At 37.2% G+C, this 15052-nt stretch overlaps 1 protein-coding gene across 9 annotated transcripts in view; it reads left to right on the plus strand.

The window, feature by feature from the left end:
- The first annotated feature begins 788 nt into the window (after nt 1–788).
- Nucleotides 789–15052, plus strand: part of LOC117924699 (protein TRANSPARENT TESTA 9) — a 44445-nt gene continuing 30181 nt past the window's right edge. For 8 of the 9 annotated variants that reach the window (XM_034843407.1, XM_034843409.1, XM_034843408.1 and 5 more), the window contains exons 1-5: nt 789–1232; nt 13945–13996; nt 14081–14157; nt 14246–14379; nt 14518–14614. In XM_034843407.1, coding sequence (XP_034699298.1) covers nt 1180–1232; nt 13945–13996; nt 14081–14157; nt 14246–14379; nt 14518–14614 — 413 coding nt within the window. In that variant the 5' untranslated portion in view covers nt 789–1179. Of the gene's footprint in view, nt 1233–13944; nt 14045–14080; nt 14158–14245; nt 14380–14517; nt 14615–15052 lie in introns of those variants that run through there. The other variant, XM_034843412.1, reaches the window with a different exon arrangement.

Here is a 15052-nt window from a genome sequence, read left to right on the forward strand (position 1 = left end):
ATTATGTAAAATTATTCTTAAATTTATATTACCAAGTTTTTTTTTTTTTTTTTGAAAAAATATTTTATCAAAAGAGAATTCATGGTTCTTTTAGTTTTTCTTCAAAACAAATAATCTCTATTTATTTTTTCCAAGCAAGGGACTCTCACTATGATTCCAAGCCCCTTTTGAATATAACTATTTTATTTGTATTTTTATACTAAAAAATTATAAAAAAAACAAATATTTCCTCTAACTTTCTTACGTCATTATATTTGTTTTGAAAAAAAAGTTTTAGAATGTCCGATGTAGTACTTATATATATATATATATATATATATATATATATATATATATATTTTAATATAAGATAATAGAAAAATAGCCAATTTAAAAAGCATATAAAACCCGATAGGACGTATGTGATCATCTAATTTATTGACAATATAAATTTATGATAATTATATATTTAAATAATTTAATTATGGACCAATCATAAAAAAAATACAAATATATGTAAAAATAGTATTTAATAGCCACATAGACATTCAATAATTTTTAATTTATAAATTTTATTAAAACTAAAATTCAAATGTGCTTGAATTTAGTTTTTAATAAAGCGTGGAAGTTGGGAAATATAATTAAAGAAAATTTAAAATATTAAAAACTACTTAAAATAAGATATATTATTATTATTATTAATTTTCCCGGCCCAACTGCTACGGACCGGTTCACTTTCCGGTTCGGTTCTTTTGTCTGCTGCCTTTTTGGCAACCTCGTCTGGATTTTTGTTCACTGCTGTTCGCTGATCCAATCGCTCTCTCTCTCTCTCTCAACCAAAACCCTAAATCCACGGCTTCTCCCCGGAATTCATTGCTACTAAAATCTCAAATTCAAATTTTGAAGCGTTCGATTCGACGAAGAATGAATTCCTCCGTGCGCTGAGAATGACTTTCAATCCCGAGGTTTGATCCTTCCCCACCAAACCCTAATTCACAAGGTTCTCTGCGGAACTCATTCTTATCAAAAGATAATAACGCGACACAGAAAATCGGTTTCGGAGTTCCAAGGGGGAGGAATTCTGGTGTTTTTCGTGAGAATGACTTTTGATTAGAAGCAGGTCTTTTCGTTTGAAAGAATAATGAGTTCTAGCGTGAACTGAGAATGAGAATTGAATTGGAGAAGGTTTGATCGCCAATCATGTGGTTTTCGTTCTGGAGATCGAGAGATCGGTTCTCCTTGGACGAACTCAGGTGCTCCGCTTTTCCCACTTCAATTTTGTGCATTTCGTGTGCATATGTGTGTTGGTTAGTGTCAATTGATGTGAATTTTACGAATTTTGACTGAGACTTGCATGTGAATGGGCTGTGGAGTCAATCTGGGTTGAAAATTTGAGAATAGTCAATTGGTTTTAATTTCTTTTTTTTTTTTTTATCTCGTATTATTATTATTATTAGTATTTTGTTTTCTCTGTGCATTGGGAAAAAAAGGGAATTGTAAATTAAAGATTCGAATTGGGTTTCGATTGGGTTTTTTTTTGTTTCTGCAACCAAGTAAAGGGTATGCACATCTGTTGCATAGGAAATCCATTTGTGACTATCAAATAATATTTGGCAGTCATAACTTGTGGATAAAAGTAGTTTAATTGGCCGTTGTGTCTTTTATGAGTGTGTAGGGAACCTTTAATTTTAAAGTTTGTAAAACTGAGACATGATTGTTGGAGTCTGATAGAAAGATGAGCTTCACTTGTATGTTTCTCAAGAACTTTAGGTCACCAGAGTATCAACGTTTTATCTATTTGAAGATCTTCAACATGTGGTGGAGGCATTATTATTGCATTATGTATGGATGAGCTGTTTGGGCCTTTACAGGATGATGTCCTATGCGTGTGTTGTTTTGTTCGGAGCATGGCTTAATTCTCTGTTAGGAACTACAGAGAAACTTTGTACTTATGGCTTTAAGATAAGTAGGACTAAACTGGGAATGTGAACATAACTTGGAAATGGAAAATACTTAAAAATTGATGCTAAACTGTTTTTTTTTTGGTCACATGGGGTTTATCATTTATCACAAAGGGGATATTGCATATAGAATTAGAACAGCGTGTTTAAAGTGAGTGCTTTTGGAGTGTTATGTGGTACTGATTTGAAGGGACACGTTTACTGGACAAGTTTAGGTCCTATTGTGCTTATGGGTAGAATGTGAAGTAGTTAAGAGATGACATGATGTGATTATCAATTTAGTAGTGGAAAGGGTGCTAAGATGAGTGGCTGAATAGGTGAGTACAGAACAAGAAATGAATGCATTCACTACAGGCTAGATGCACCAATTGATGCAGGATGAAGGAGACTGGTCTAATTTGGTCTGGACATGTTCCATAATGAATGATGAATGCTCAAAGGACTAAAGCAAGAAAAAGAAAAAAAAGAATTTGGCTCAAGCTAGTGGAAAAACATATGATAGTCTTTAAATTAACTGAGGAAATGACCCTGTTGTGATGCAAAGATTGGATAAGCAGATGAGAAAGGTTTGGCTAATGGCTCCCCTATGCTTATTTTGATGCATTTGGAGAGGGCATAATGAATGAACTTTTGATGAGTAAGATCATTCAGATCAAAAGATGCAGGGTACCCTCATTAAGTCGCATTTGGAGTGGTCTAAGGTCCCCCTTGGGTTGGCTGATTGTACATTTTTATACTTCATAGATTCATAGATAGTTTAAATTGTGGATAAAAGGTTATAGTTTTGCTATTTTTTCTAGTGTTGGATATTTTCTTATTTCTTTGATGCCTTGTGCTTATTTCCTGTGTATGTAGGATGTGCTCCCTTTTACTAAGTTCCTTTTATATGACTTTCCTTTTGCCTATAAAAAAAAAATTTGAAAACTAAGGAAATGGCCCAGGATAGAGCTGAATGGTAGTTTTCATTTGGCCTTGCCCTAAATAGTTGGGGGTTAAGCATTGGTTGTTGCTGCTGTTGTTTTGGTAGAAATGAGGATTGCTAGGCATCAACCTTACTTAACCATGCTTAAGGGATCCAAGGTTATCATTGGTTGGATTGTTATTATTATTTTTTGATTGGAAACAACAATGAAATATATTGAATTAGAAAATAAGAAATACAAAAGAAGGATGAAGAATCCTCTCACAAATGAAAACTAAACAAATGAATACCAAGAGCAAAAAGGTATATTGTAATTACAAAAAGCAACCTCTCCTTACTAACCCACATCCTTGGAGCTAGACACCGCTAACCAATTTAGTTGAACCAAATTAAGGGGAATGCCTTTGAAAGTTGAGGTATAAGAAGCCCAAAAAGAAGCAAGGAAATGAATAGTGTCCCATAGAGCCTCTGAATTCCTTGACTTGTCTTAAAAAATCCTAACATTTCTTTCTCTCCACACAACCCAAATTATAGCTATACAAGCGGATTGCCACAATACTAGTCCTCTCTTGGATCTTCCCAATCCCTTAAAATTAATGGTCATCATGTCAAAAATGCTCCTCGGGGGGACCCAATCCATCTTGGCTATACGGAATAACCTGTACCTTAGCCTCATTGTCAAAGGACAATGTAAGAAGAGATGATTCGCTGATTCTCCATGCTCCATGCACAACTTATAGATATCAGGATTGAGAGCTTTGTAAAGCCTTCTCAACTATATCAAATCATTAGTTTTTACCTTCTTGTGTGCATCATTGGTTGAATTATTTGTAGAAACTGAGAATCTCTTAAAAATTCATTCAAAATTGTATTTTTTACATAAACAGATCCCTTATTTAACAAATACCCAGAGAGCAAACAAAAAAGGAAAAATTAAAATCACACAAATTATCCACAATTGGGGCCTCAATCTTTCCCTAATATCCTACAAATCACCATTCAAATTATACCGGATTTCCACACTCCCCCTCAAGTTGGATCATAGATATTAATCATGTCCAACTTGCAAATAAAATCTTCGAAGCTTGATTTCTGTAACCCCTTGGTGAAAATATCGGCCAATTGTTTCCTTGTAGGGATATAAGTCATGCAAATAATCCCTTTCTCAATTTTTTCCTTTACAAAGTGTCTGTCCATTTCTATATGTTTGGTCTTGTGGTGCTAAATAGGATTATGAGAAATACTAATGGCAGCTTTGTCGTCACAATAGAGTTTATTGGGGAGCTTTATTGTAATGCGTAGTTCTTCCAACAGTTTCTGCAACCATAGTCCTTCACACATACCTTGTGCAATTGCTCTGAATTCAGCTTCGACACTGCTTTTGGCTACTACACTCTGCTTCTTACTTCTTCATGTTACTAAATTCCCTTAGACATAGGTACAGTAGCCTATAGTAAACGTTCTGTCATCTGCTAATCCCGCCCAATTTGCATTTGTATATATCTCTACCTTTTTACTATCACTCTTCTTAAAGAATAGTCCTCTCCCTGGAGAACCCTTTAGGTATCTGAGGATCTTATACACTGCTTCTAGATGACTTTCCTTTGGTGAATGCATGTACTGGCTAACCACGCTTACGACGAAAGCAATGTCAGGTCTAGTGTGAGAAAGGTAGATCAGTCTACCTACTAGTCGTTGATATTTCTCTCTATCCACGGGTTTTCCGTCCTATTTCTTGCTTTGATAGGGGTATTGCTTGATTTGCATCCTAGCATGCCAGTCTGAGTCAACAAGTCAAGTACATACTTTATTTGGGAAATACTAATTCCCTTTCTTGATCTGGCGACCTCCATTCCTAGGAAATACCGCATCTGACCCAGATCTTTTACCTCAAATTTTGTGGCTAAGACCTTCTTCAACCTTTCCACTTCTCCTGTGTCATCTCCAGTGAGAATGATGTCATCGACATACATGATTAGAATGGTCATCCTTCCATCGTTGGACTGTCTGAAGAACATAGTATGATCCGACTGTCCCTGTTGGTATCCTTGGTTCTTAATCACCTTTGCAAATCTATCAAACCATGCTCTGGGTGATTGCTTGAGACCATAAAGAGATTTCTTCAATTTGCATACCTTGGTTTCTTCTTCTTCTTCCTTACAGAACCCTGGTGGTAGCATCAGAAACACTTCTTCTTCCAGTTCACCATTCAGAAAGGCATTCTTGATATCAAACTGATGGAGTGGCCAGGTGAGGTTTGCTGCCAAGGATAAAAGAACTCGTATAGTGTTCAACTTTGCTACTGGTGCAAATGTCTCGGTATAGTCGATGCCATAGGTCTGAGTGAACCCCTTTGCAACTAGGCGGTCTTTGTATCGTTCTACTGTGCCATCCGCCTTATATTTCACTGTGAATACCCATTTACAACCCATTGGTTTCTTCCCTCTTGGAAAATCCATCACTTCCCAAGTCCCATTTTTTTCCAACGCCCTTATTTATTCCATCACTACCTCTTTCCATTCTGGAATCTTCAAGGCTTCTTGAATGTTTTTAGGAATTTGGATTCTATCAAGGTTAGTTGTAAAAGCACGATACTTTGTAGAAAGAGTATTATTAGACACAAATTTCGAGATAGGATGGAGAGTACATGAACGAGGTTGTTTCCTAAGAGCAATGGGTAAGTCATCTGTTACCTGATCAGAATTGGAGCCAGACTCCCGAGGGGTTGGAACTATCTCCGATTCTGACTTTTTTAGTGCTTCGGAGATGAGTGTCTCATTGAACTTCGATTTTGGCTTCCTTGAGTAGACAAGTGTTTCCCTATTTGTTTGTAATTCCTATCTCCCCCTGAGTTTAAGTGTCCTTCTGTATTAGGCGAAGGGGTAGATATAAGGCGCAGAGTGGATTCGCACACAACAACATTGAGATGGTCAAAGATTAAGGGTGGTCTAGTTTCACTCATGGACTCCCCTTGAAGCGAGTAGTAGGGAGTATGCTAAAAAAATGTGACATCTAGGCTAACATATAGCTTCTGTGAAATTGGGTTATAGCATTTGTAGCCATTTTGTGTGGAAGAGTAGCCAAGAAAGACACATTTAAGCGCTCTGGGATCAAATTTGTTCCGCTTAGGTCCGTGAGTGTGGACAAACACAATGGACCCAAAGACACGAAGTGGAAGATGTGCATCAAGTCTAGAATGAGGAAAAAACTCTTGGAATTTCTGGAGGGGTGTGACAAAAGATAGGACCTGACTAGGCATTCGGTTAATAAGGTATGTGGCTGTCAAAATGGAGTCACCTTAATTGCGAGGGCATGTGAGATGTAAACAACAAAGCACGAGCAACTTCTAGAATATGTCTATTTTTCCGTTCTGCAACCCCGTTTTGCTGAGAGGTGTCAATGCAAGAACTTTGATGTATAATACCATTTTCTTGTAGATAAGTGTTCAAGGAGTGATTGAAATACTCAGTACCATTATCAGGACGAAAAATTTGAATTTTGGTGTGAAACTGAGTTTGTATCATAGAGTGAAAGTTCATGAAGATTGATCAAACCTCAGTTTTATTAGTCAACAAATATACCCAACATAGGTGAGTATGATCATCAATAAAAGTAATAAGCCATTTTTTATGGGTCCTATTAGGGGTATGTGAGGGTCCCCATAGATCACTATGAATTAGAGTAAATGGTATGGATGGTTTATACTTAGATTTAGGAAAAGACGCCCGATGATGTTTGGTAAGTTCACACACTTTACACTGAAAATCCAATGAAGTTTTATTTGAATATAGTGAAGGAAATAAATGTTTTAAGTACTGAAAACTAGAATGACCCATCCTTTTGTGCCATAACAAAAGTTCATTGTCCTTAGGATGAGATGCAGAATTACAAACAGTAGGAGGACACTGTCCAAGCACATTAGTTTCGTCGAAGTAACATAGACCCTCACATTCCTTAGTACTGCCAATTGTCTTCCTTGATGATAGGTCCTGAAAAACACAATGAGATGGTAGGAATTTAACTGAGCAATTAGACTTTTTAGTTAACTGGCTAATAGACAGCAAATGCAAGATAACCTAGGTACATGTAGGACCGGGTTGAGAGTAATAAGCTTAGAAATACGAATACTCCATCCTACAATTTTTACTTTTAAATTACCGACACAGGGAGAGTATGTAGAAAATAAATGATGAGCATCAATCATATGATCAGATGCACCAGAGTCAATAATCCAGGAAGTCATCTGAGACATGGTGCTAAGTGTTGTCAGAAAGGTACCTTTTTGGGCCAAAGAACCAGAGGAAAAAGTGGTAGAAGACTGACCAGAGACTTGGAAATTAGAAAAAAGCTTGTATAATTTTGCAAGCTGGTCGGAATTAAACCCCACACTAAAAGTTGACTGACAAATTTCTGTGGGTGTTTTGTCTGCCTAGGTTTCGGTAGAGGCCTGATGACTATGGGCTTTATTGGGCTGTCTGGGCTTCCAATTTACGGGCTTACCATGTAAAGTCCAGCAAGTGTCTTTAGTGTGGCCCAACTTCTTACAATGCTCACAATCATATAGAGAAGGCGTATGATAAAGTGGACTGGAATTTTATTCTCACAATCATGAAGAAAATGGGCTTTGGGGAGAAATGGATTAAGTGGATTCGGTGGTGCATATCCACTGCAAGCTTCTCAGTGATGATCAATGGAACCCCTACGGGCTATTTTCAAAGCTCCAGGGGTTTGAGGCAGGGCGATCCCCTTTCCCCCTACCTCTTTGTCATTGCTATGGAGGTCTTTAGTGTTTTCATTAAAAGGGCAGTAGAGGGAGATTTTTTATCTGGTTGTAGGGTAAAAGGTCGGAGCGAAGAAGGGGTTCTAATTTCCCACTTGTTGTTTGCTGATGATACACTGGTGTTTTGTAAACCTTCACAAGATCAATTGACTTACCTCAGTTGGCTTCTCATATGGTTTGAGGTTGCTTCAGGATTGAGGATAAACTTGGAAAAAAGTGAATTAATTCCAGTAGGGAGGGTGGAGAGTATGGATGATCTTGCTGAGGAGTTTGGTTATAGTCTGGGTAGTCTTCCAACCACCTATTTGGGGATGCCCCTGGGTGTTCCTTTTAAGTCGGTCACAGTTTGGGATGGAGTGGAAGAGCGCTTCCGAAGAAGGTTAACTATGTGGAAGAGGCAATACTTGTCCAAGGGAGGAAGGGCGACTCTCATTCGTAGTACTTTATCGAATTTACCCATCTATTTAATATCATTGTTGTGCTTACCAAGCTCAGTTAGACGAAGATTAGAGAAAATCCAAAGGGATTTCCTATGGGGTGGGGGCAATCTGGAACATAAGCCCCACTTAGTAAGATGGGAGTTGGTGTGTTTAAGCAAGGCGAAAGGAGGCTTGGAGGTCAAAAGCCTTTCCCTCCTTAACAAGACTCTTCTTGCTAAGTGGAATTGGCGTTTCGCAAATGAGAGAGAGGCTTTGTGGAATCAAGTGATTAGAGGGAAGTATGGAGAAGCTAGAGGGGGATGGTGCTCGCGGGAAGTGAGAGAGGCTCATGGGTTGGGTTTGTGGAAAGGAATTAGGGCGGATTGGAAGTTGGTGTGTGATAGGATGGCTTTCATAGTTGGTAATGGGAGAAGTGTGAGCTTCTGGAGGGATAGATGGTGTGGGGAGTCTCCTCTGTGTATGACCTTCCCCTCTCTTTTTGCTTTGACGGTTGAGAAGGAAGCGTGGGTGGCAGATATATTGGATCCCTTGGCTGAGGGGGGTTGGGGGGGTTGGAACCCCTGTTTTTTAAGAGCGTTCAATGACTGGGAGGTTGAGGAGGCGGAAAGATTTATGGAGAGGATTTAGAGTAAAAGAGTTATTGAGGATGTGGAGGATACGGTATCTTGGACTGAAACCAAGAGCGGTAAATTCTCGGTCAAGTCTCTTTACATAGCTCTTGAAGCGGGTGGTTCATCTTTGTTTCCTTCAAGCTTTATTTGGAATGTGAATGTGCAGCCCAAGATTAGTTTCTTCGCATGGGAGGCCACGTGGGGCAAAGCTTTAATATTGGATCTAGTCCAGAAAAGAGGATGGGCCTTGGCGAATAGATGTTTTATGTGTCTTGAGAAAGAGGAGACCATAAACCACCTCCTTCTTCATTGTTCCAGGACGAGGGCGTTATGGGATCTTCTCTTTGCCTTATTTGGGGTGTCTTGGGTTTTGCCCTTTTCAGTTAGAGAGACCCTTCTGAGTTGGAATGGTTTTTTCATGGGCAAAAATCGCAAGAAGGTGTGGAGAGCTGCTCCTCTTCATATTTTTTGGACGGTTTGGAAGGAGAGGAATCGATTGGCTTTCAAGGATGAATCGGTGTCAATTCAGAGATTGAAACAATCTTTTATTCTTACTTTATGGGCTGAGGCTAAGTTGTTCATAGACGATTGCCCTCTAACTATAGCTAACTTTATTGATTGGTTGGGTTCTAAGTAGGCTTGTGGCAATAGGCTTTTTGTCTTTTGGCCTTTGATGGCGGGTGTATAGGTTTTGTATACTTAGAGTCGCTATTTTAGCGTCTCTCCCCCCCTTTTTTTTAATGAAATTCATTTACTTATAAAAAAAAAAAAAAAAAAAAAAAAAAAAAAAACTTCTTACAATGTTCACAATAAGTCCTCTTGGACTGTCTTGGGCTTCGTCCACCAGATCCAGTAGCATGAGGTCCACTAGATCCAGCATAAGGCCCACGTCTAGCAGCAACATGAGGCCCATGAGGCCCAAGGGTTAAAAGGGCTGAAGCCTCAGGCCCAAATGAGAGATCTAACATCACTCTCATTCTGCTTTCCTCTTGCCGCACCTTAGAGAAGACCTCTCGGATGGAGGGCAACGGTCGACAACTGAGAACCCTGCTCCTGACGTCGTCAAGCTCGCGGTTTAGCCTTGCTAGGAACTCGAAGACCCTCTCGTTCTCCATTTTCTTCTTGAAGTACACATTGTCACCCGTGCACTCCCACTCCTCTTCGCAGTTGAGATTGAGATCTTGCCACAAACCTAGCATCTCGGTGTAGTATTCCGTGACTTCCCGATCTCCTTGCTTCATTTGCCAGAGTCGTGTCTTGATTTCAAAGATTTGGGAAGCATTCTCGGCATCGGAATACGTTTCCCGTATCACATCCCACACATCCTTTGCCGTTGGGAGGAACATGTAAGTCTTGCCAATGGCTGGCTTCATGGAGTTAATCAAGCATGAGGTGATAAAGGAGTTTTCGGACCGCCATTTCTGGGATGCTGCTACATCGGTCGGAGGTGGTTGACGAGTCTCGCCAGTAAGAAGCCCTAACTTTCCCTTTTTGGCAATAACGAGCTTGATTGCTTGCGCCCACTCTCTGTAATTCTTATCGTTCAATTTTTCAATGGTAAGATGGAGTGGGGAGTTGTTGAATGCACCGACGGGACCCATTGAGGAGTGTATCTCCGACACTCTTTCTTGGGTTGCCGACTGACTGAACTCATGGTTGTTTCCTCTTTGGGCAGCCATGGACTAATTAAGGTTTTAGAGCAAACCTTGCTCTGATACCATGTAGAAACTGAGAATCTCTTTAAAATTCATTCAAAATTGTATTTTTTACACAAACAAATCCCTATTTAACAAATACATAGAGAGCAAACAAAAAAGGAAAAAATACAAATATGAAAAAATTAAAATCACACAAATTACCCACAATTGGGCCCTCAATCTTTCCCTAATATCCTACAAATCACCATTCAAATTATACCGGATTTCCACATTATTAGACAAACAAAAAAATAAAAGCCTCGCCTATTGATATCTAATTTAAGTTGAGGATAATAATTGACAACATTTATGCATTCTCTATTTCTTTTGCAATCATCTTGTAATTTTCTTTGCCTTGTCCTTGAACACTCAACACTATGGTTTCATAACTCAACTTTTGTGAACCTTTTGTTTTATGATAGTTCTTAAGTTTTTTTTTTTCTTTAAAGGAATCAAGTGTTTAAAATCTATCCTTGTGTTGTGATCCATTGCAAACTCTAAAGCAAGGAAAGAGGTTTATTATCATTATATGCTATGTGCATATAGCATAATAGTGACATGTTAATATGTCAATTCTTTTGAAAAAATGGATTTGATATTATGCGGAATGATAACTGAAAATTATATAGATGCATGATATATTTTTGGAGTCCCACTTAATGCTCTACATGGACTAATGAACAATCCCCACATGTATAGACATGACACATAATGATGCAAGGCTCAAATGCTAGTCTTGAGTACATGTATCTTTTAGGTGTCTGATCCTTTAGGCCTACAAATTTTGGGATTTATGGATTTGGCTAAAAAGGATCTCAATTATGGTATAGACACTTAAATGCAACATAATAAAAGGAAAAAAAATCAATTAAATATCAATAAGAAAAAAAGAAGAAGATATTTTTGACAAGAAATATTCTTTTCTATGCTATCACCTATATAAAAAAAAAAAGAAGATATTTTTGATAAGAACTATTCTTTTCCATTCTATCACTATCTTTTCTTTCTTATAAATGTTCACTTCCAGCAAACACTCATTTTTCAATATAATTGTTTGTTCAGAAAAAAAAAATCAATCAAAATCAAATAACCAAATCCAAAGTAAAGTATGAGTATTTGATACGGATCTAATTGATACCCATATGCATGTCATGTCAACATGGGTAAGTCAGAAGATTTGGGTATCGTAGGTTCAAACTATTATTTTAAAAATAAGGCCTTTTAGGTTTATTTATGGTGTCGAATATCTTAGCTCTATTTATAATGCCTTGGAAATATTATTGTTATTCAATGTTATGGGAGTCCAACAATGAGTGTTGGATGTCCAATGTTTTTTGTTTTATTTATCAGAAACACACTAATGTTTTTTTGATAGGCCAATATATACGTATGTATGTAAGAAAAGTGCCATTGGTGAATACAATACACTGGAAGCATACATGTGAGAACATAAAAGATGCAAATTATAGCAATTACAACCCCACACTAGAACTTGGACCATAACCACTCTATAAAATCTATCAATGATAGTGGGCTTGTTTGACCATCAACTAAAGATACCCACGAGACCACATGTATATTAGAAACGCATTTATATTTTCTATTAGTTAAAAAGATCAAGAAGGATGAGATATATCTCCACAAGATACAGTTCTAATCAAGACAAAGGAAGGAACTCCTTAATGAGGAGCCTTACAAATTCAAATTGAGCTACCAAAAATAATTACCAAAAATTGAAAGCAAAACAAGAACAAACAATATTTACAACTCAAAGGAGGCAAAAAGTCTCCAACAAAAGACACCAAATGCTTTGTTTCTCTTTTATCTAGAAAGTTCATTACTTGATCGGTTAAGCGAGAAGCCTAATGTCCTAACTCTGTGACCATATCAAATACTTGGTGTAGATACCTATCAAGCATTTATGAACCTCCTTCCTTCTTAGCCGCCCATGAAATGACAACAATAGAATCTCCCTCCACCACAAGATTGGACAAGACCAAAGCTTATGCTTGCATGAGACCCTCTAGCAAAGTAAGAATCTTAGCTTCAATATCAAAATGCTCACCTATAGGTTTAGAGCAAGCTTTTATTACTAAGCCTCAAGTATCTCTAATTGCTCTACCAATCCAAGTTGCCTTTGGGTACCCAAAGAGCATCTATCAAAGTTCAACTTACTACTACCTTAGTTGGTGGTGACCATACCTCAGAGGTCTTCACAGCCAATTGTCTGCACACATCAACTTGATTAGGGCATAGCTAGCTACCATTCATGGAGGTATAAGATTTCCTACAAAAGAAATGAAATGTCTAGGTCCAAGCTTTTCTAATGCATACACTGCATGATTGCCTCAGCAAGTGAGGAGCCCAAGAGAGGAGACATCCCTACTCTAAAGAAATATCAATCATTTGGCTCAACCACCCATCAAACTTTCATAGTCCTCTTTCTTTCCTAGTCTCCCATAATATTGATAATATCGGAATCTCCTTCCACTAACAGTTTAGAGAGGCCCAAAATGTTGGCCTGCAACAATCCTTCCAAGAATGCTCTATTGGGGCAAATTCTTGTTTTTTGGTTTGTATTTTCCACATCTTTCTTGAAAGATAGTTCATCCTTCCTTCTATCACTTTCTCTTTCTCTCTTTTGGCAATGAAGTGCTTTTTCCTATTAAAAAAAGACACTGCGAGCTTTGACCTTGAGGTTTGTATTGAACCTAGGATCAAGAAAATGCCTTAAGACTGGACAAGTAAAATCAGAGATGAATCACAATTGTATGATTCTTCAGTGCTTCACATCAGTAGTTTATTGTTTTATTTCTTAAACTTAGCTTGTTCATGAAAGATTTGAAGAAGCAGGACTTATTGAAATTGAATACCTAGGCTTGTGTTTAAATTTAATGACGCAATTTTTCCTTAAAATTTTTTAATGATTTTTATCTAACCATATTTCTTTGATTGTTGTTTTCCTAAGTTTTATTATTTTGGTTTTTTGATATCTCAAATAAATCATGTTGCATATGGCTTACATTGTGACACTTAGGCTTTGCTTCATTGGGTTATGACAAACTTTGGCTCTGCCTTCTACCTTTTAAAATTATGGTTATGTTAGAGTTGGAAAATAAGCTTGAATTCTTCTCAGAAGGTGGGAAGTTTTCTCTCTTTCTCTTTTCTTCATTTTGTGTTATTTTGTATCCGTTGGAAGGAACCCTAATCCTTCTTTATATTTACTCTTCCAATGCAATGAAATGGTTGTTTTTGATTAAAAAAGGGAAAAACTTACAACATATTTAAGTTATTTTCCTCTTGATAAATGTGAATCCTGGAGTTTATTTATTTATTTTTTTTGATAGGAGAATCCTGGAGTTTATTGGCATCTCATTTTTTTCTTCATGAGCTTTGTCCCTCAGTATGCTTCTCATGTAGTCATGTGATGGTGTTCCATCTCCATATTAGGACATCTTAGCCTGGTGTTTTTTGAAGCTCAATTATTTCATTATATTTGTATTTTCCTTTTTCTTTTCATTAGATTATATCATTTATTATTTTTCTGGGTGCAGACACTTGACTTATCAGCTGATGAAAATTCAAATTGTTAATGAGGTCAACAAGGTATTCACTTTGCCACAGCAAAATGCTTTCAGTGCCTTTGCCTTTCAGGTATATGATTTACTCACTTTGTCCTCCATCATGAAGGATTTTGTTGTTGAGGCGCTGAGGTCAATTGCGGAGTTGATAACATATGGTGACCAGCATGACCCAGCCTTTTTTGAGTGAGGCTTTTTGATTCTTGGTGTTTCTGAATATCACTGTTTTGGTTTCAAACTTGCAGCAATTTTTTTCATTCTGACTCCTCTGCAGGTTTTTCATGGAGAAGCAGGTCATGGGGGAGTTTGTACGTATATTAAAAATAAGTAGAAGTGTGACTGTTTCACTTCAGTTGCTGCAGACGATGAGTATTATGATCCAGAACTTAAAAAGTGAACATGCTATATGTAAGATGTTGTCAATAGAAGTGAACTTGTTTAATCCTTTTTTTTTTATTTATTTTAATTTCTTTTAGTCTTTTGTTTTTTTGGTTTCTCCATTTCATCCTAACACTATTGGATGGTTCTGGTGGAAAATTTTTGCAGACTACATGTTCAGCAATGAGCATATTAACTACCTTATAACTTATACCTTTGACTTCCGCAATGAAGAGCTGTTATCTTACTACATATCCTTCTTAAGGTTTGTTGTTTTGATTTCCTTGTATTTGTATTGTTCAATTTATTCTTATCTGCCACTGTTATTATTATTTTTTCTTTGATCAGAAACAAAAGATGTATATATTTATATTAATGAAAATGAGGGAAGAATAAGGAATCCTCCCTACGATTACAAAAAACCTTATAATAATATGGTTGACCTCCTCTACAAAAAACCTAATGTATATATTTATATCTGCCACTGTTATATTTCTTGATTTCAGAAACTCAAGAATTTTTTTGTTTGTAATTTATGGAGTTGGGCTAGATTGTATATTGGAGAGGAGTCTCTTTCCCTCATAGGCTTCTTGTAGTGGTTAGCCTCCACTTAAGGGTTGGTGAGGTTTTTTTGGCTTTCTTTTTTCTTGCTTACGAGGTCTTAGCTACCTTGTATACCCCTGTGTGCTGTGTGGCTTTTTTG

The sequence above is a fragment of the Vitis riparia genome, chromosome 11 (genome assembly GCF_004353265.1).
Source record: "Vitis riparia cultivar Riparia Gloire de Montpellier isolate 1030 chromosome 11, EGFV_Vit.rip_1.0, whole genome shotgun sequence".
Lineage (NCBI taxonomy): Eukaryota > Viridiplantae > Streptophyta > Magnoliopsida > Vitales > Vitaceae > Vitis > Vitis riparia.